This window comes from Chrysemys picta, unplaced genomic scaffold (assembly GCF_011386835.1).
Source record: "Chrysemys picta bellii isolate R12L10 unplaced genomic scaffold, ASM1138683v2 scaf680, whole genome shotgun sequence".
Lineage (NCBI taxonomy): Eukaryota > Metazoa > Chordata > Testudines > Emydidae > Chrysemys > Chrysemys picta.
Genome location: NW_027053387.1, coordinates 13888 through 35000, shown reverse-complemented (window position 1 = coordinate 35000; position 21113 = coordinate 13888). Strand labels below are relative to the sequence as shown.

The window sequence follows — 21113 nt, the reverse complement described above, 5'->3', positions numbered from 1 at the left end:
CCAGGATTCCACTGCCACTAGTCCCAGACTCCTGCTCCAGGGCAGCACCAGGGACCATGCCTAGTGCTGCCGGAGCAACGGCCAGTGCGACTGGCTCCTGGGCTTCCCCAGCTGATGGGGTCAGCTGCACCAGCACTGCAAAATTCACAGAGGTCACAGAAACCGTGACTTCCATGAATGATTTGCAGCCTTATAATAACATTCTAGTAGAGCATTTCCTTCTTAAACTACCCCATACTTGGCTTTTGCTCCTTTAATGGAGCACCATGTTCAGCAATTTGTTTCTCCAACATTTTTTTTCCCTTCTCTAGCTGCTTACAGGATTTCATCCACGTCTTCATTTTACTGCGAGCAAATCCATTTTGCTTCTTCCGTTGAATTGTAGACTTCAGATTGTCCAACTATAAAATAAAAAATTGTTTGTAGTTGCTAATAGGAAACTTCATTCTTCTGTATAAGCATTATACTCTCACTAATGGCATCTCACCTGTCATTAAAAGTTCAGTGCAACTAAAAAACCAGACAAAAGTTATAATATGCATTTGTATAGTAGATTCACTTAGTAATATACAATTGAATTATAGCAGCTTCTAATTCCAACAGAGAAACATTAAAGTCATGTTTATTGGAAAGCTACATGTGTGTAGATTTCCTTGCTAGAGAAATAATAATCTAAATAGAATATTCAAAATAACCAAATGACAAAACCCAGCTGAAATGCATGTGGTCCAGGCAGGTTTGTCCACCCTATGTGCATTGGAATGCCAAAATAAACGGATGGTGGATAACTGGCAGCCTTATAAAACACACTTCAGGATAATGTAAATATCAAGCACAGTGCTCCATTAGCTGGGCATGGAGTGAGCACTGTAACTCAGTGCCTGCTTGCCACAATACGGGCTCCACACTGTGCTACATGATTGCTTTTTCATGTGTTTATTTCTGAAGCGAGAGCACAGAACTACAGTCCGTCATTCACCACAAATGGAAGTAGAAAAAGACTGCACTCTAGAAAATGCAGAGGGAATTGATAAGAAGAAATTCACCTAGATGGACAGGTTTAAAAACTAAAAACGCCTATCTAAATTATTAGCAAAAATAGTGCTGTCATAAGAAGAATCACTTAATTAATAATTTAGATGGAAATTCTGCATACATCAGAACTGATATGCTCTCACAAGTTGCATGTGACATAATGAGGTAGTAGAAGCAGTTTAAAGACAATAGGGGCACGTCTACAGTGGGAAGTTTCACAAGGTATTAATTAATGTGTTCATTAACATGATGTTACAACATGCAGTGTAGACACTGCACTGTTATGTTTAATATCACAGTCAGTCAGTTATGGTTAACCTTAAGGGCAGAGTGAAAAGACATGTTTAAACACGGTCTAATTTTGAAGTACAGACCCTGGCAAGTAAGGTATTGTTTCCTTTGCACCATAAGTGGAGGCATGGCGATGTCTCTCTCTGGTAGGACTACTGCTGCACTTAGGTTCCCCAAACTTTCAAATTTTCCTTACATTTTAGTTTAACATCTAGTTTTAACCAGAAATGATGATCTCAAAGGAGGAAAGCATGAGAAACTAGATAGTTTATTATTATTGAGGTTTTTTTCAAGACACTGGCTTCCGGTGATGAGAGAGTCATGTGGGTTTGGGATTTCTTTTTTGTGTGGTTGTGTACATGGGGTACTTCCCCCGATTGTTTACAGAAGTGAGGTAGCACGCTAATCACCCTGCTCTGGGCATTTCTCAACTAAGTAGGGGTACTGAGACAAATGCTGATTGTTGGAATAGCTTGCTAGATGGCCCCAGGTGCCCGAAAGGGTGTCTGTCTACACCCTTCCGAAGAGACTTAGTACCACTTGGGGGTTTTTACTCAGTAAAGCAGGAGCCATTTTGAACATGGGAAGGGATTTCTCCTTGATGCCTCTGTAATCCCCTGATGGTGCAGCTACATAAGGAATGGAATTCTTATGTGCCTCTGTTCTGGACACACACTGTCTAAAGTGCTCTTTAATCCTTCAACGCTGAGCAAGCCTATGGAGAGGGGGAGGAGACTCCAAACTCCTTTCCCTGGTAAAGCCTGGGTCCTTGACCTGATAAACTGACAGGGACAATTCCCACTCCATTGTGACCTCAAATTTGGGCCCCCTTCCCTGGTTGAAAGAGGATCCCAGGTTGAAAAGCAGAGATGAACAATTTACATTACCCTGCCACCTGAGACAGGGCTTCCCAGAAGTAACACGTGTCTCTGCACACTCAGATATACTCCAGGGTGGGAGGGGGCAGTGAGTCTGATACAGAGCACTCCAGGAGACCCGCATATAGGAGAAAACCCCAGCAAACACATCCTAAGGATGGGAAGGCAAGAGAAAAGATTTAAAGCCTGATGTTTATACTTCCTGCTCATTAATTACACATATTACTTCCTTACAAAGGGGACAATTCTATTTGTCTTTTTGGGACCCAGAGCATATGGAGTTTCCAAGTGTTATTCCTGAGCAGACTATGTGGGTGTGTTTATGTGCGCATGCAGGGCACTAGTGCACTGGTCCAACAAAGCTCCATCCCCTCACACAGCAAGGGTTGGTGGCTTGTAGCAGCAAGACGTAGGTTACCCTCTAAGACCCCTAAAAAGCTGCCCACTGAACTACTTGGACTTAGCTTGATTTTGCTGTGCTTTTCTACCACTGCACTAGTGGTCAAAGGGAGTTACTGAGAAGTGCTGTGTTTGCGGATCCAGAGAACTTATTTGAGGAGAGAGAAAGAGGAGCAAGAAGTTGAAATGAAATCAATGTAGCAGAAAAATGAACAAAAATTCATGATAAAACAAAGTTGTTGGGAGAAACTGAACCGCCAACTCGTTCTGCTGGTGGACACAATTTCTGGTGGCCTGAGGTGAAGGATGGAGCTTAGTCCTGGAGCCTTCAGCAACAACATTGGTCCACCTCCCAGTTTTACAGGTGAGAGGAATCACCTCTTTGTTCCAAATGAGGAGAAAAGCTGGGCCACAGAACAGACAAAACGTGCATATTTTATCATGTTTTCAGGTGTCCCGCTAAGGACCTCCTGTATCTTTGATAGCCAGAAGTTTATAAGGTAACAGATTTAATGAGATTTCCATGCTACTAATGGAGAAGTTATAGCAAATGTTATATTAGAATAGAGACTAGATATTAAAAAGGACACAAATAACTATTTTGGCTCTTAAAAGCTTAAGTATGAAATGCCTTATTAAACTATCTGAAAAACTTATGTTTGTTTCTAGTAAGTCTACTTTTTCTTCTTCTAAAGCCTTGTTCATCTTCTTAAGGGTTCCATTTTCAAGTTGTAGCTCCTGGACTGAATCCTGGAGCAATTTATTGTTGTTTTTTAAATGCTGAAGCTCGGCTTCTTGTGCTTCCAATTCTATTTTCTGAGACAAACTCTTATCTATAGTAATAAAAAAAATTAAGTGGTTAATTTGTGAAAGCAAACAATGTCAAATATGCAATATTAGCTTTTATGGGTAACACTATAAACTGGCAATATTGACAATTTTCAATTTTTCACCTATCAATAAATTTTCTTAGTATTTCAGAATATAATTACGTATGTGTGCTAAAACTGCCTTTATTCCCAAACCATGAAATTGTATAGCATTGCCAGAATTCAGTTTTGCAGAAAGAACATACTGCTAGTCAAGTCGCTCTATGCTTCACAATTGTAACTCTAAAAAAACAACAAGGAGTCTGGTGGCACCTTAAAGACTAACAGATTTATTTGGGCATAAGCTTTCGTAAGTTAAAACCTCACTTCTTCGGATGCAGGAAGTGTAACTCTGTTTCTACAGCCCATCTTCACTGAGGTCTGATGGCTTGTACTCTGAAACTCATGGTTGACAGGTAACAGTATCAATGGCTAGATAAAGAATTTTGGTGCCCTATTTGTCCATTTTCCTGTCTTCAAAATCCAGAATATATAAAAATGATCAAGGTGTTTGATGGACTGATGTATGGAGTAAAATTAAGAGAGACAGACAATACAAGAGATTTCCTGTATTGCAAAGAGAATTCTATTGAATAACACCAACTTACCATATAAAACAAGACTACGCATTCCCTTCCTACAGGACAAGGAAAATTCAATGTCTCCAAGGCCCAGAACTTGGTGAGAGAGGGGCAGAGAGAGGGGAAGGGAAATGATAGCAATCAACAGATATTTGAACTATGTCAACACATAGGATGGAGAAGGATTATTTAGGGTGGTGATTCAAAGGGGAGTGTAGCGGGGCGGTTGCCCGCTCTAGCCCTGAAGGGGTTGGAACAACCCTGCAGAGGGCTGTGGCTGGGGAAAGCAGCAAGCCTGGGCTGATTGGGGAGGCAGCTACAGCTGGACCACGCCCCCATCAGGCCACAGCTAGCCCTAATAAAAGGGCTGTGAGCCAAACACTCAGTCAATCTTCCTCTAGCTCTGAAGGGAGAGGGACCTAGCTGTTTGGGAAGCTATGGGTACTGGAGTGAAGCAGGGCTAGGGAAAGGCCAGAGGAGCTGGGAAGCTCCAGGCTGGCAACTCCCCAGGCTGCAGGGCCTTGTCCAAGTCCCAGATTGGTACTGAGTTGTAGGGAAAGGCAGCAGGTCCAAAGTCCCCTGCCAATGATGAGTGGCCATTACAGACTGCAGTCGGCCCTAGTGAAACAGGGCTAGATGGTGACTGGCAGTAGCCACTGAGGCAAGGTGGAGGATAGGGGGTGGGGATTCCCCTGGGTGGGAATCCCTAGATAGTGGGTTACTGTTGGGGGCAGGACCCTGACAGGGGAGGACACCAGGGTCCGGGAGGGACACAGGGGCTAATGTCGAGCAGGATGGTGACCATCAGAGGGTGCTCTGGCTAGAAATGAGCTAAGTCCCTGGATGACCAGAAAGAAGCGCCGCAGGGGTGAGTCCCACACCGTTACAAGGGGGAAAAGGTATAACTAGAGAGGATAATCAGAGACTTCTTAGAGAGGAAGAACCGTCCAGGGGTTAAGGGTGACAGCCTAGGACTCTGGGCACCAACATTCAGTTATGTTTCAATTAGGACAAGTTATTGTTGGCTGTTTCTAGAAATACTAGTTTACCGAATTTCATTTTTTCTGTACAGTGGAATGGTATTATAGTATCAATTTAACAGTAACTTTGTAGTACTTTAGGGTAGTCAAGTAAAACTCTTTCCATGACAGTTCTAAATACATGGTTGAGCTGGTTCAGAACAAATAAGAACTGACCACAGTCTTTATCAGAATCAGATAAAGATTCCTTTCAGACCTTCACTACGGATAGGACTCCATTACTCAAAAGTTCTTAGGTTTCCTCTTCCTTTAATAGATCCTGGCACCCCACTCCGAAACCTAATTTAGAATTTATGATCTCCAGGACAGAGAACCTGTCTACTGTGACTATGTTCTAATGCATGGAGTAAATTCACAACAATATTAAATGCATAGAAATTTGTTTGTGGAACATGTATAAGCTTTGGATAGCTGTCTGCTGGGTACTGGAATTCAAATCTAGTGCAAAACAGACTGATGTGCAACCACCTCTTTGTATCCCTCTTAACTCTTTTGGTTTCTTGATCTACTAGGACATTTGCATTAGAAGAAATACCACGAACTCTACGATCTACTATTCTCTTCCATAGGATTTATTAGATAAGTCTCACTACATCTGTTAGCCTTGCTAATACAAGAACTTCTCTCTTAAAATATATTCAGAACAACCCAAATAGATTTATGTTGACAGAAAACTGTCATTTCTACCAACAAAATCTGAAAAATTCAGCAGCTCCTCAGCCCTTGTGAAAATATAGCTGGGTCTGGACTGCAAAGTTCATACCCAAATGTCCTAAAAGCTCAGATGTGCTCAGATTTGGGGTTTTGGTTTGGGCACATCTGTATTGGAAAGCAATGTAACAAGTTCTCTAAACTCTACTTACATTTTTACCTGTTTACCATTATTGTTGGGGGAAACAGTACAGCAGAGAAAATTATCTGACAGTACAGGAAACAGATGCTAACTTACTAGCAAAGGATCAGAGAAGTCTGGAAGATCTGGAACTAATATGCCAACCAACGCACACACCACTATTAACACAGTACACATGCCTAGAACCACCACTGGCCAGTCAGCTATCAGGGCTGCATAACTATAAGGAAAGAAAAAAAAAATATTTTAGCAAGGAAAGAGGAATTTGAAAACAAAAGAAGACAAGAACAGAATTATTTCACACCTCTCTCCTTACTGAATAAGACCCATCTAAAGCATGGGTCTATTTTTTTATTACACCTAAATGGAGGCTTCAGATCTTTGCCGGGTATCTATGTGAGATCCAGTTTAATCTCATTTTCATTTTTTTTTTAAATTGAAGTGAGAAACAGACCAAAAAAAGATGATGTTCATCTCCAGCAATTCCCTCTCCTCTTGAAACTTCATTTGGGTTCTTGTTAAAAAAAAAAGTCTCTCTCACCAGTCCATTGGTATTTCTTTAAGATTGTTATAAAAATATAGATTTCAGTTTAGCATTTTTGTGTGTGCTGCTGCTGCCTCTAAGATTATTATTTCTGACTTATTCAAAAATAGATTTCTTTGGTTCACAGGTCAGGTAATGATAATTGCTACTTTTACTCAATCTATTCTGGCAACTATGGATAAAGCACAATTAACATCATTTTAAGTCAAATTGCATCATAAGACCAAGTATGCATTATTGATTTTTATACTACTTCCTCAACTTTATAGTTCTGGTTTGGTCAGAATGGTTTTCCCTGATCTGTACTACACAAGAAAATAAGTGATTTGCATAAGCCAGAAGAACCATTTGCTTTCTAACTTAAATCTACAATTTAAAAAAAGTTATTCCGAGCCTATTATGATAGTCCACAGAATTTGCTGCAAGTTCAAGGATGAAAATAAACTGCAATACCCACACACATACTCAGATTTCAGTATATATCATATCTTGCTAATAAATTCTTAGAGCAAAGAAGCTTTCACATACATAATTAAATATTTATCTCAATAAGAGGTTCTTGTTACATTGACAAAAAGTGTGCAATAAAAAAAAAGCAAAAAAATGAAACCCAGAAGTACGAAGTTCACTATAATTAGTCTTACATCAGTCATTGAAATCAAGGTCCTGGAGTTCCAAGGACAGCTTTACAGAAAGGTTATGCTGTCTAATCTTCAGAACAGAGGGGACAAAGTCCGGTGAGGTTTGTGATGCATTTTGAAAAAACATTTGAGTATGTGTCACGGAGTATTGGGGAACTCAGGGCCCTGCACCCCCGGCTTCCTGCGATTCACCATGACTCTCAGCCAGCCAGTAAAGCAGAAGGTTTATTTGGATGACAGGAATACAGTCCAAGACAGGTCTTGCAGGCACAGACAACAGGGCCCCCCTCAGTTAGGTCCAGCTTGGGGTCCCAGGGCATCCCAGCCCCCCCCCCCTTTGGGGGGTCAGAGTCATCTCTGCCTCCCAGCCATCTCTCCAGCCCGCTTCCAACACTCTGCCTTCAGCGACCCCTCCCACAGCCTTTGTTCAGTTTCCCGGGCCAAGGTGTCACCTGGCCTCCAACCCCTTCCTGGGTTCTCATGTTACACGCTCAGGTATTCGCCTTCGGGCAGACTCCCATCCCCCAATGCAGACTATCCTAGCCACGCTCCCCTGTCAGCATTCACACACCACAGTAAGAACAGTCCCAGTTCGTCACAGTATGAATCATAGCATATTGATAGTAGTTGTACACATGTAAATATTAAATCAGGACAATTTATATTCTACTTCCTCCTCAATCTCCATGCAGACTAAAATAAAGGTTAGTTTATATTACAGCTCTCTCTACACCTACTTTCACTACCCCGAGAGACTGTTGTTGTTTTGAAAAATCAGATCAGCACAACATCTGTATGTTCTTACCTGGACCCAGTTACCCTCTGTCCAGAGATTTTCTGTTCTATTGCTAAAACAACATCGAATTCCCCTTTTTATCCCAAGGCAACAGGACAGTCACTCTGGCAGCAGTTTACCATTTCTCTATAATAAAACCAACAATGCTGTTACTGACTGCCCTGGGAGTCCTCTGCAGTGTGCCTCAACCTGAAAAATCTTCACTTCAGCAATGAGAAAGGGGTATGTTCTGCAGGGTTCAGCACAGACTTGGGAAGATTCAAGTGCTAGTGTGGCTTTGCTTCAGTTTCTCCATAGATAAATGTGGAATAATATTTACCAATCTCACACAGGGATTCTCAACCTTAATTAGTGAAAGTTTCTAAATCTGTTTGAAGTGCAATTTATTATTAAATAAAAGTTTAAGGGAGAGGGAGTAGATGACTTAATAACATTTTTCTATTTACAGGATTCAATATTTCTATATACACCAGATTCTACATTGACTAGTTAAATGTTTGTCGAGAGCTCTGAAGACTTGAAAGTTATTTTTCACCAGTATGTTGCTACTGCAAGAATGATTCCTTTACCCTGTTGTGTGTGTGATTCCATCCTCTGCTGAGCAGCTTGCGCTCATCTCAGTTGAGCAGAACTCTTCACTCAAGAACACTAAAGAAAGTTGTGGCCTACATGACCTGTTTAAAGACTTTAATAAACCTTATATAGGAAACATTACCAGGTCTTTACTCTTGTAAATTGTCCTATTTTTTCGTGTCACTGTAGTGGGAAGATTTGATGACCAGCAAGCCTAGTGGATAGCTCTTGGCCTTATGGTTTCTGCTGGCCTAGTCATCCCAGAGGGGGCCTCAGTTGTGGTCTCAATCACCCCCTTGTACTCTGATTGGTCCCCCAGAGTCCAGTCAATACAGAGGAGCAGGAGAAAGGGTGCTAAGTAGGGGACCCACCTACTTCACCGGGTCCCGAACCAGGGCCCTAGAGGTTATCCAAGTATCCAGCCCAGTTACTGAACTACCCCAAATTATGTGTTCTCTGAGGTCACTTCCTAACATCTGGAGTTCCTTAGTTTGGGGCATAATCATAGGCTAGGCAGACTTTCCTCAGTCTCTTAGTGTCCTGTTCCGTTAGTTAATCTCTCGTAGAGCTTTCAACTCCCAAAGAAAGGGATGAATCCAAGTCCCTGCTGCTAGAGTAGCCTTCACAGAGCTGTTGCTACTCTTGACACAGCTCTCAGCATCAGCCTGGCTTCCTGGTGTCACATGCACTCGTTTCTCCCTTCTCCTAGCAGTAATGTCCTTTAAAAACTGCTCCTGGACTGAGAACATGCTATGCAAGTTCAACTTGTTAAGGGGCGGGGCCTCCCTAGCCCAGCATTGCTCCAGTGTCGGTCCCATCACAGTCATACACTGGATATTTGTATCAGCAACGATCACTGCAGCCAGAATAGCAAAAGCATCCATTTGAACTATGTGACAACAACATTTGTTTCTACATAATTTGCAATCCTTGTTGGTTTTCAACACTCTGATGCACTTTGTTAATTAGCCTATGTGCTTTTTGGTACCTTGAGCATATAAACAATTTCACAGCTCACTGAAAATGCAAAAAAAAAAAAAAGGCATGAGTATGTGTATCAAATAGATTCACAATAATTTTAAGTTGCCTCTGACAAATCTGGAAATATCTTTCCCTTTCCAGACAGCGCACATTTTTGAGATACAGTAATTAATTCTCTTTTCTCAACTTCATATTTTCAGATTTTGTCTGTCTGAGCTTCATTTGGCACCACTAATGACACTGGTGTAAAGCAAGAAATCTCTTCAAGTGATTTGTCCACAAACAACTGAGATCCTGAGTTGTTATTCAAAAGGAAAAGCTGGTCTCTCCACTTCTTCTTATTTCGTAGCCATTGTGTGGGAGGTGGGAGCTTTAAAATTAAATTGTAGTTCTTCCCCTAAAAGGCAAGCCGTGGATTTGACCTGAATTTAAAAAAATGTGGGTGCATTGACCTGAAGATGAAAGTGACTGGCCTCAGACCTCTGCCCCCAATTCAGAAAAGCAATTAAGCATCTGCTTAAATCCACCCCTATTCAAGAAAGAACTCAAATTTAAAAATGGCACGCTTTAAGTTAAATATGTGTTTAAGAGCTTTCCTGAATCAAGGCCTCAGTTTCCTGCCTTATACTAGCTGACTAAACCCACCAATACATTGGTGCAACTGGCTGAGAAGAGTCAGAGGACTGGGCCAGACTGGTAAGCAAGTCATTTCTTCGGCCATTCAGTAGTCCGAATCAAGTGGAAGTTCCCACTAGCCACAAAATTCATTGCTGCCTGAAATTTATTTTATGCCAAAACATCTGCTGCATTCAGTCTAGTCTGTAGTACGTTAACATTTCCTACACTGCTTTGTGGTATGGTGCTCCTCTTTCCTAATCTACCCAATCCATATATTTGTGATTCTTTACTTGCCTCGCTGCACTTCTAATGAGCTGGGAAATCATGTTTGCATACTAAGCAATAAAACAATGCTTAGGAGTTCTCCATTGTGAATCTGTATCTCTGTGTATAAGAAGAAAAACCGGGTTCATAACAATCTGGTTGTACACAAAAAGATATATACAACTTTTCAAAATGTCTAGTTGGTGTATATTTAAGAGGTTTTCATTGTTTCATGTACAGTGGAAATGTATTTGATTGGATTTATATGCAGTATATTCACTGAACAGATCTATTATTTACTGAGGGCAATTCCTGCACCTGGATTATTCCTTTAACATGTGTTTATTTGAAATGGTATCTAATATTTCAGGTGCATGAACATTTTGGGTAGGCCATTCTTCTTTCTACCATTAACCATGCTGTATTTTTGTTTAAGAGTAGGAAAGATTATTGCAATGCCCTCTCCTGAGCTTTTAAAATCAAGCTGTTTTATAATTATTGGTGTTGGACCAGAGAGTTTCTGGTGGTACACTCAGGAGCAGGACTGTGGTCAGCTGTGCGCACGCACACACACACACACACACACACAATTTGTAAAGAAAATAAAATTAAAAAAGAATCAGAAGACAACACGGAATATTTGTCCAAAATTAGTATTATTCTTTCCATCTGCTTTTAGAAGGAAACCTAGTCATATGCACAACAGCTAATTTTACAATACACTAACACCTTTGTATGAGACACGGTTTTCTTAACACATGAGAGAACATGCACAAGATTTGTAAGTGCTTATACGGTACCTTACCTTTTTGGTAATTTGAATGGTCTGGCTGGTCTGAAAAGAAAAAAAAAGAATTATCGAACATAAACAAAATGCACTAATACTTATGCACTAATATTTTTTTCCTGTGCAGTTCCGGGGAAGAAAATATTTTAAATTGGCATATTCTATCGTGGCATTATCCAGAAAACTGGAACCCCCAAAGGTACCCAAATAAAACCTGTTTCAACTGCAAATGTTGTTGTTGCTTCTTTACTAGAAATCTAGCTCTACCAAAGTTATTCTGAATAGCAAGAGAGAACAGGCACAAATGTATTGGTTGCGAATACTTTCTCTTCTTCAAATGGATCTTAGTTCATGGAGTAATAATCTTCAGTATACACTTCATATTTTAAAAAATTGTAATTAAGATGACCAAAAAGCAGTCTCTGGGGGAAAACCATAAATCCACTTAAAGATTCAGTATCTATGGATATGACAAACAGATGTTCCGAAGATGCAACTAAAACCACAGTTTCAGGTAAAGCATGAACTTGGTTTACTTTCAATAGTCATCTTTAATACTGTTTCTATATTCCGTAGATAGAAGACACTAACTAAGAGACCATTTTTCACCAAAAAAAGTCACTTTATAGTACTAAATTCTCAGTTCTCTAAAAGAGTACAGATTTGCTAATTCCCACACCACTGCATTAATGGCTCAAAATTTATGAGGGCTTCTGAGATTGTTCCAGGAGCAACTAAAAAAAAATCAGTTTGTCTAAAAATAAGATACATTGTCCCTGCAAAAGATACTGAGTGAAATCCTGGCTCTGGGGAATTAACTGTACCATTATAAGCATCTTTGTACAGGTATAGCTGTGTCCACACTAGGGTGTTGTACTGCTTTAACTACATATGTTACTAAACCAATATAGTTATGGTGACAAAAACAAAGAAACAAAAACCACCCGTGTATAAAAAGTTAGGACTGCCCCTAAAAAGTTAGGACTCATTTAGACAAAGCAGAAAGCACAATCTTATGTAGAATAACTTAACATACCACTTCACAGATATGCTGACCAGCATAGCTGTGATAAGAAAGGAATAATCAAAAATATGTTTTTCAAGCAATACTCTAATTCAAAGCATAAAATAAGCTACACGTTAGCATACCTATTACTGGGCATCATCAATGACACACTCCTTACATCAGCTGTGAAGATGAAAGAACAGATAAAGCTAGACAAACTAAACCTAGTTTCTAATCCATCTTTTAAGCATCATGGCTAAGTGCATGTGGTCGGTGTCAAATGATACAGAGAATAACTACAACTCTTAACTACTTAATTCCTGATAAATAGAAAAATATAAAGATAAAGATAAATTAAAATGACATAGCATTTTAAATGTAACTGTACTTTAGAAATACAAAGGAATCACAAGAAAACAAACATTTTCATTTTATAACCAAAACAGGATGAAAAGTCCTTAAAAAAACAAAAACAAAACTAAACCTTGTAGACAGATATGTTTCACTGTAGTTTGTCCTCAGCTTTTAGAATATTAAATAGAGCATTTATTTTCCTACTGTTGGGCTACAGAAACTGATATTTTGATTAAACCCAAACTGACGACTTCAAGAAGTTGAACACATATTTGTAAATAATCATGGAACTCATCACTATTGATGGAGCAGGTGCTCGTAATTCCCAGAATTTATAGGGAAAATGGAAAGTCTCATTGCATTTAGTGATGAACAAACTGGGAAACTTGAGGTAATGGAGGACTTGAAAAATCCATCTGCCACTGGAGAGTAAGCAGCTTTTCCTGACGCATAGAAGAACCTATGCCAACTTCTGCAGAATTTTAGTTTTCCTTTGACTTAATTAAACAAAGAGTTTCTATCCCTTGCTGTTGCGAAGATTAAATGCATTTCACATTTGGAAGGTTAACAACGCAGTGCTGTCTTGCTGGGTTGGAGAGAGAGAGAGAGAGAGAGAGAGAAGACTGTAATACCCCTCTCTGCTGCTGTTGGTCCTGCTCCTCAGTGTTCTCCTATGATTTAACAGAGTGAAAACAGACTTGATAGTAGTTAGTTTTTACTGCTGCAATTCTGAAAACTGTGGGCAACCATCAAACTGACATCCCATCAATTGTACTACTGCTTGAGAAAGCTATGAGTAGCAGTGGAAACAGACATCAGAGCTATTAACTGGGATAGAAATGGGGGGGAATATAGATTAGCAAACATTGCTCTGAGTTAGCAGCCAGGAAGCTGGAGGGAAGTGGTAGAATGGCAGAATGCCCAGTGCCCAGCTACAACAGCCAGGAAGCTGAGGAGGCATTGTGGAGCCCCTTACCTATGCAGAAGATAGGAAGCTTTGGGATGGGAAGGAGAAGAGAGAGAATGCTCCTTCCCTCCAACTGCCAAAGGGGGCTGGTAACTGGCACATTTGAAACCTTCCTTTTAGCTGGAGGGTAATATGAAAGATGGAATCTCTTAAGTGGGATCTAGGAATCCCTAAGCGGGATCTAGTAGGAATCTCATCACCCTTCCCCATTTCTAGGAGTAGAGGGACTGGACTTCTCACTATGGTTCTACCTCTGGATAGTGGGGCCTTCCCATCTTTCACAATGGACTCTGGAAAGTAGATTAAGTTCTCTGGCAAAGAGGTGCCTGCAAAAAATTTTTAAGCCTTGATGTAACAACCTTGATCTAGATTCAAAACTCCCAGCCTAGATGGTAAACTCTGTCAGGCAATCATTGGGCCTTTATTGTCTCTGAAAAGCACGACACGCTTATAAATCTCTATATAAATGTTAAAAGAAAAAAAATCTCCATGGAAGAAGTTAAGATAGGGTATCATTTTTCCACCTACATTAGAGACCTACTTAGAACATCAATTTTATGTATGGGTTTCTCTGTCATGTTCATCATCGTAGCAAGTAAGCATCACACAAACAGTAAACCTGCACTTATCCTCACAACATCCATAGGGAAGGGTTATAATTCTCTATTTACAGATCAGAAACTCAAACAGAGACATTAAGGTCAAAATTACCACATGGCCACTAACTTTGGATGTCCAGTGTGAGAAACTTAAAACAGAGATGCTGAAAAGTCTCAACTTCAGATGAGGTCAATGCAGTTACCTCTGAAAAAACATCAAATTAGAAAGCCAAAATTTGTAGCATCCAAAACTAGTGGACTCTCTCAAAATGTTATGCCTAAGTGACTTGCCCAAGATCACAAAGGAATTCTGTTGCAGAGTTAGGAACAGATCCCAGATCCACTCATTCCCAGTACAAGACCATCCTTCCTCTTTCAGCCCAATTGGCAGATAGCTGGTTTTTAGAAGTCAGTGTGGCTGAGTGCTCTGAATGTGGTAAGGACAAAGTTCTGCAGACCACTCTCAAGGTATCACCAATACATGGAAAGGTTTCTACCCAAAATTATTTGAATCAGATTTGAGTAGCAATAAGACCATGTATGAAAAGAAATGTTCGCATAAACCAACAAGCTTTTGGATTACCTCAAAGCCAAAAGGCTTATAAACAAGAATGAACAAAGGACAAATTAGCTAGAAAGCTATAATTAAATGCTCAAGAATTTTTCAGAATGACAGCCACTCTCAATTTAAGGTATCATTCCATGTAACTATACAAATTATGAACCTCTACCTTCATTCATGTAATAAAAAAGGTCAAAGCTCTGGTGGCATGATCAACTCTTTTGAGTAGAGGGCTAAGGGAAGAAAACCAAGGAAAGATTTTTGAAATCTGACTGTACACTCAGGTTGAAGTGCAAGAGAGAGGTGGATATCTACACTCTTATCTTTAGTACGTTGACCCAATGACCAACCAATTTCTAGCCTTTAGAAATAAAAGATTTGCATTCCAATGCACGTTCTGTCACCTGTGAAAATGAATTTCATTCTCTAATCTGGACATTACTACAAATAACTGAACCACCACATTATTTGGCACATGTGGCAGCATGTTACCCAGAGAGATCGGTCTGGTACTGGAACGGTATGGGCTGTTGCAAGCAGATTTGTGATGTGTTGGCAGGGTTATGTAGAGAAGTTTGCCAAGCACATGCCTGACTCACATCAATTCCAATAGCCTTCACTCTAATCAGTAGATAATTAAACGATAAAAATGAAAGATTAAGTAAGCGGCTGCTCTATACAGACAAATACTCTCCTCTCCACAAAACTGGCTTTCCACTGAGGTGCTCCAGAGACCAGAACACTCCCCTTTCCCCAACCACTCCACTCACCTCAGGCTGCAGAGCTGCTGCAGTAGTTTCCATGGCAGCTACCCCCTCTCTTCAACCCTTAACCATGGCCACACCTCTACCCCTGTCCCCAAAATACCCCCAGAAGGTGGTCTGGTTGGAACAATGTATTGCTGAAGTATGCTGTGACACCTTCCCAGCAGAACTGCAACAGCAGCTGCTGCCTGTTCAGTCAGACAAGGCTGGATAGGGAACTGTGTTCATTTTGCATCTGTTTCATAATTAGGGCTCACTGAACATTTCCATTAAAAGTCTATAATGAGGAGTCTTTGTACAAAATGTTGTTCCTAGGCAAAAATCTCATTTTCTTTTATACAAGAAAAACAACAACAACAAAACCCCAACTTTAATATTTTTGTGAAAACAAAACCCCTCAAATGCACATTTCCCTTCTGTTGCCTCTCTGCACAAAGTATATTCAGTGCTGAACAAATGAGGATGATTAAGTCCTTCAAGTCTCGGAAGGTTAAAGGTCACACCTGCTATCAAATTGTTTTTTTTTCCAAAAGGCATGCATAAAAAAAATTCTGTGTACACCAGAATGAATTCCAGCAGTGTAACCAATACCTTGCAGCTGTTACAATATCTTTATTACACTGGTCAGTAGGAAAAGTTATCCCCACAAACTTCACTAAAAATTCTTTCGTTATGCCCTAAAATACAGAAATGCAAAGCAAAATGGATCTTTCCTTCTTAATTAATTAATCCTACTGTGTGTAGTTTTTAAAACACTGTACTTCTATTTAATTAATTTATATAAGTCTATTAAACTCTAAAGAAAGTTTTGGTGAGAAAAAGATCGTTCATCAATCTTCATGAGAAAGGAACTGTAGGTTTTGTAATAACTTCACCGAACGCACTAACAGTGTACGTAAGTTACCCATATAAGAAAGCCTAGCTGGAGGGGATTCAAATTCAACTCAAAGCTAAAATACCTCTGTGCTTAGCACAACAGGGGTAATGCTGAAAAGTGATATGGCAAGGATTTAAGATGGGACAAGGCAGGATTGAATTGCTGCATCACAGCACTAGTACAATTTCAGTAAATGCTATAGAAAAGACTGGAGAGGGGACCTTGTGGTGGACCTGAACTCATCCACAATTTACTCCACCATGGTAGTTGCAGCCCTCATACCCCATTCCATCCTTCCCAAATGGTTCATCCAGAGGCACAGAAGACCATACACAGAGCTGTTTTAGGCTGTGTGCAGCAAAAGCACAATGCATCAGTTCACATTAGAAAGATTCCTTCTGTAACCTCGACGAGCAATTTCGTTTTTATTTTAAACAGCGGGGAGCACAGTGTTCTGCCACATTCTGTCTCCAATGCTCTACACTGGAGCCAAAGTATGTTCTTAGTAACACCCAGGTATTCCCATAGACATCAATGGAGTTGCACGGATGTAACAGAGGGGACAGTTTGGCCCCAAACTCTTATCCTTTGGATATAACAAAAGTATTATTAATTCACATCAGGTCTCTAACTTTCACCTGGATGTTTCCTTGCATAAAGCAATGTTGTATTAGCATGTGCCTCTCTACAGAATCATAAAAATGTAGGGCTGGCAGTGACCTCAAAAGGTCATCTAGTCCACGCCTTGTGCTGAGGCAGTATCAAGTATATCCAGACTATCCCTGACAGGTGCTGGTAAAACTATTCTTAAAAACCTCCAATGGTGGAGATTCTCCAGCTGGACCCAGGACAGACCCCGGAAGCACCCCACGAGCTAGGCCCTCCTGGTTTGGCAGTGACCCATTGATAACTACTCCGAGTACTGTCAGACAGTTCTGCACCCACCTTATAGTAATTTCATCTAGACCACATTTGCCTAATTTGTTCATAAGAATGTCATTTGGGACTGTGTCAAAAGCCTTACTAAAAGCAAGATGGATCAATATGAAACTGTGCTAACTGAATTTAATGCTCATCAATAAAAGTTATGCATGGTCTGGTGCTTTTAGCAATCTCTTTGGTTCTTTGACCTAAAGTGCGTTAGAGGAAAACAATTTGCAAGAAACCCAAACATGTTTAAGGACAAGTGGTGCTCTTTAAAATTACATAGAGCTTTTTTCTCAGCCCTCCCATTGCACTTCTAGGTTGGGAGAAACTCTCTTTACTCCACAGATAGGAACTGTCACACTGGATCATTACTACATGCTCCAGGAGGTGCTAGAAATGCTACCGAAGGCCAGTTTGGATTAACCATGGGAAAACTAGCAAAATAAGCTGTGGTTTGAAACATATTTAACCAACAAATGTTCACTTTAAAAAGGACTTTCCACAGTCTAGACAGTGCAAATTGTGTTTAAAAACGTGCTAGCTGGGTTGACAAATGACCGGTCAGCATTCTTTTTAAAGCATGACTTGCCTTTTCTACGCTAATGTTTAAAAACCTTGTTGGTTAAATCCTGTTAGCTAAACACATTTCAAAACACAACCTACTATAGCCAGATCCTTCCAAAACTTCAAAAAAAATATTATAACCATATTCTTGTTACCCACGTAAGTGTTCTCCAAATCCTGCTAAGTTCCTGACCTTTTCAAATGTTACCTTGTGATAATTTAATTGAATGTCCCCTCATTAATGTATTATTAGAAAAAGTGAACAGAAGTTCCTGACCCACATTCTCTATACCATTCATTAATTTGTATGCTTTTATTAGATTCTCTCTCAACTGTCTACTCTTCAAGATAAACAGTTCCAGTTTATTCTATTTCTCTTCAAGAGATTTTTTCCGTGACTAACTATTCTCGTCACTCGTTTCTGAACCTCCTCTATTTCTGCTATATCCTTTTTGAGATGGGATGACAAGAAATGAACCCGGTATTCCAAAAGGGGAGATATTGATTTATATAACATTTTCTTTTAGCACTATTCTTAATCATATTCCTTATATCCTAACATTTTGTTTGCCCTCCCTTTTCTTTTCTTTATGGCTGCCCTACAGCCACCCAAGGAGTTCATAAAGCTCTTCGCTGTGATGGTCAGGTCTTTTTATCCAAATTGTTACAGCTAACTTGGAACTCAGTAAGGTACATGAGTAATTCACATTATTCCTTTATATGCGCATTACTTTGCATTTGTCAGCATTTACTTTAACTACAGTCATGTTTCTCATTTAGCTAGCATGGTTAGGTCTCTCTGAAGGTCCCCCAGTCTTGATTACTCTAAACAGCTGTACGTTAACATACATACATACAGCTAATTTTGACACTTCATTCTTCAACCCTTTCCCCGATCATTAAACACCAGCCTTAGCATGAAATCTTGTGGCACCCCACCATTATCCTTTCACCGGGAGAACTGACCATTTAAGCTTGTTTTCTCTCTCTTAGCCAGTTTATGATCCAGCCCATGATTTTGCCTCTCACTCTTAGTTTCCTACAATGATGCTTCAAAAAAGTGCTAAAACAATACTTCTTTATACTTTTGCCCTAGAAGTCACAGAGAACTGGCATCTAGTTATTCCTGGCAGATCTTATAGATAGTGGGACAAGAATATGGGTTCTGTTCTATTTGTGTACAGTCCCTTAGTACAATAGGGGTCTGTCCCATGATTAGGACTCCTATGTACTACTGCACAAAAAATAAACAAACAACAATTAAAGGAATTTACATACCCAAAAAGGCTTAGTATACAAAATTAGCCTCAAAGTAATTGTAGCTACTAACAAAGAAATGTCAAGAGCCCTTCTGTTCCCATACCACATAACTAAGATAAAACAATTGTTTAAACCGTTGTTTAAGCTGTGCAGAGCACATATCTGTCTATCTAGGATCCCAAAAATGCCCCCCATCATTGAAATACCTTAAGCATCTCCCAAATATTTATGGATTTCTCCTTAACATATTTGTTAAACCAGAAAGCGTTCGTTCTATTTTACCAATGGGGATCTCAGACAGAGACAAGTAAAGTGATTCACCCAAGCTCATATAAGACGACTACGGGAGAGTAAGGAATGGAATCCCCTTTCCTTCCTAACATGAAACTCAAATAAATCTTTATTTATGCAGGCCTAATAGTAAACAATTGGATTCTAAGCACCTCATCACTTGAGACACAAAGTAAATCTAGACAAAACACTAGATATCAAATTGAACGGGACAATCCTGTACTGGCAGGATAATGGCTAGACCAATGGCTTCCAATCTGTAGTTCACAGAGAGTTGGCTGCTCAAAGTGCTGGCTGTTCTCCTTGGCTTCAGCTACTAAGTTACACTAAAAGTTGAAAATAAATTAAATATTTTCCACATAAACAATTGCTGCAATTGCAATAAGGATATTAAGTTATCACCAGTAAGATGGTCCACCCTGATAACAAATAGCTGAGAAGGTGGTTCATGAGAATCACTCTAATGAGATGTAGGCCACTGTCAGAGACCGTTTAAGAACCCAGAAGTCAGACAATTTAATAGGTCTTCTCCAGCTCCAATTTCTGTGATTAAGGTCAAAGACCATTTATACTTCACTGAACGAGTCCCTCACCTCCATCTTCCTACTGCAACAACTTCCATCACTGTATTTCACTTTGCTCTGAAGTTCACTCTTAAGAGTCAAAATATTAAGTTACAAATAGCTATACTTACTGAAAGACTTATCAATAGAAAGACCTCTGTTCAAGGATTATGAAGTAGTTAACACTGGCATTTTATTTTGCCCAAGGGAAGTTCTCCCCTTTGTTGGTAGATCTGGTTACAAGTAGTGATAAAACATAGCTTTTTATCATCTACTACACTGAAGAATAAGCTAAAACCCTGCAAGACAGAACTAGATCTGCATCACATTGTACATCTTCCATCAGAACTTACAACAGAAGCTAAATTCCTACCAGGAAAATAACTATGCTTTCAGCATACTGTTCACCATCAGAACCACTTCAATCATTTTAAATGGTTCTTTTGTAATTAAACTGGAAACAACGTCTGATCATTTAAACTATCAGTTTAAGAGGCTGAGCAACAACTCAACCAACAAATCCAGATGATTAGATCAAGTTACCCTAAAACGTTTAACAAACCATACTGATTTAATTATCAGTTATGTTGTATGACACCTTTCCTTGATTCTAATCACAGACTGGCTCTTGAAACAGTTTAACCACGTGGTGTTTGCACCCTTGGGCCTTGGCTACACTTGCGAGTTACAGCACAATAAAGCCTCTCACAGCGCTGTACCTCACTCCCCGTCCACACTGGCAAGGCACATACAGTGCTGTGTCAGCACTGCTGGTACTCCACCTCCCCGAGTGGAATAAAGTTTATTGCGCCACCGCTGCTGCGCTGCGGCGCCAGTGTGGCCGCCCAATGCACTCTGATTGGCCTCCAGAAGTATTTGGCAGTATCCCACAATGCCTGTTCTAGCCACTCTGGTCATCAGTTCAAACTCTACTGCCCTGGCCTCACGTGACCAACCATCAGACCCGCCCTTTATATTCCCTGGCAATTTTAAAAATCCCCTTCCTGTTTGCTCAGCCAGGCGTGGAGTGCTATCAGCGAATCTTTCCACCACGCGCCAAGCGAGCCCCAGTATGGAGCAATGGCGAGTTGCTGGAACTCATCAGTGTTTGGGGGGAGGAAGCTGTCCAGTCCCAGCTGCACTCCAGCCGTAGGAATTACGATACCTTCGGGCAGATATCAAGGGACATGATGGAAAGGAGCCATGACCGGGATGCACTGCAGTGCAGG

At 40.2% G+C, this 21113-nt stretch overlaps 1 protein-coding gene across 13 annotated transcripts in view; it reads right to left on the bottom strand.

Moving 5' to 3' along the window:
- Positions 1-6: 6 nt before the first annotated feature.
- LOC135972195 (protein dispatched homolog 1-like) overlaps positions 7-21113 on the bottom strand; it is a 34982-nt gene continuing 13875 nt past the window's right edge. Inside the window, exons 1-7 of one of the 13 annotated variants that reach the window (XM_065579691.1) lie at positions 12300-12322; positions 11169-11198; positions 7937-8053; positions 6043-6166; positions 4081-4149; positions 3282-3436; positions 28-401 (exon numbers count right to left, since the gene is read on the bottom strand). In XM_065579691.1, the coding sequence (XP_065435763.1) occupies positions 228-401; positions 3282-3436; positions 4081-4102 (351 nt within the window). In that variant the 5' untranslated portion in view covers positions 4103-4149; positions 6043-6166; positions 7937-8053; positions 11169-11198; positions 12300-12322 and the 3' untranslated portion in view covers positions 28-227. The other 12 variants (XR_010596466.1, XM_065579690.1, XR_010596469.1 and 9 more) reach the window with 12 other exon arrangements.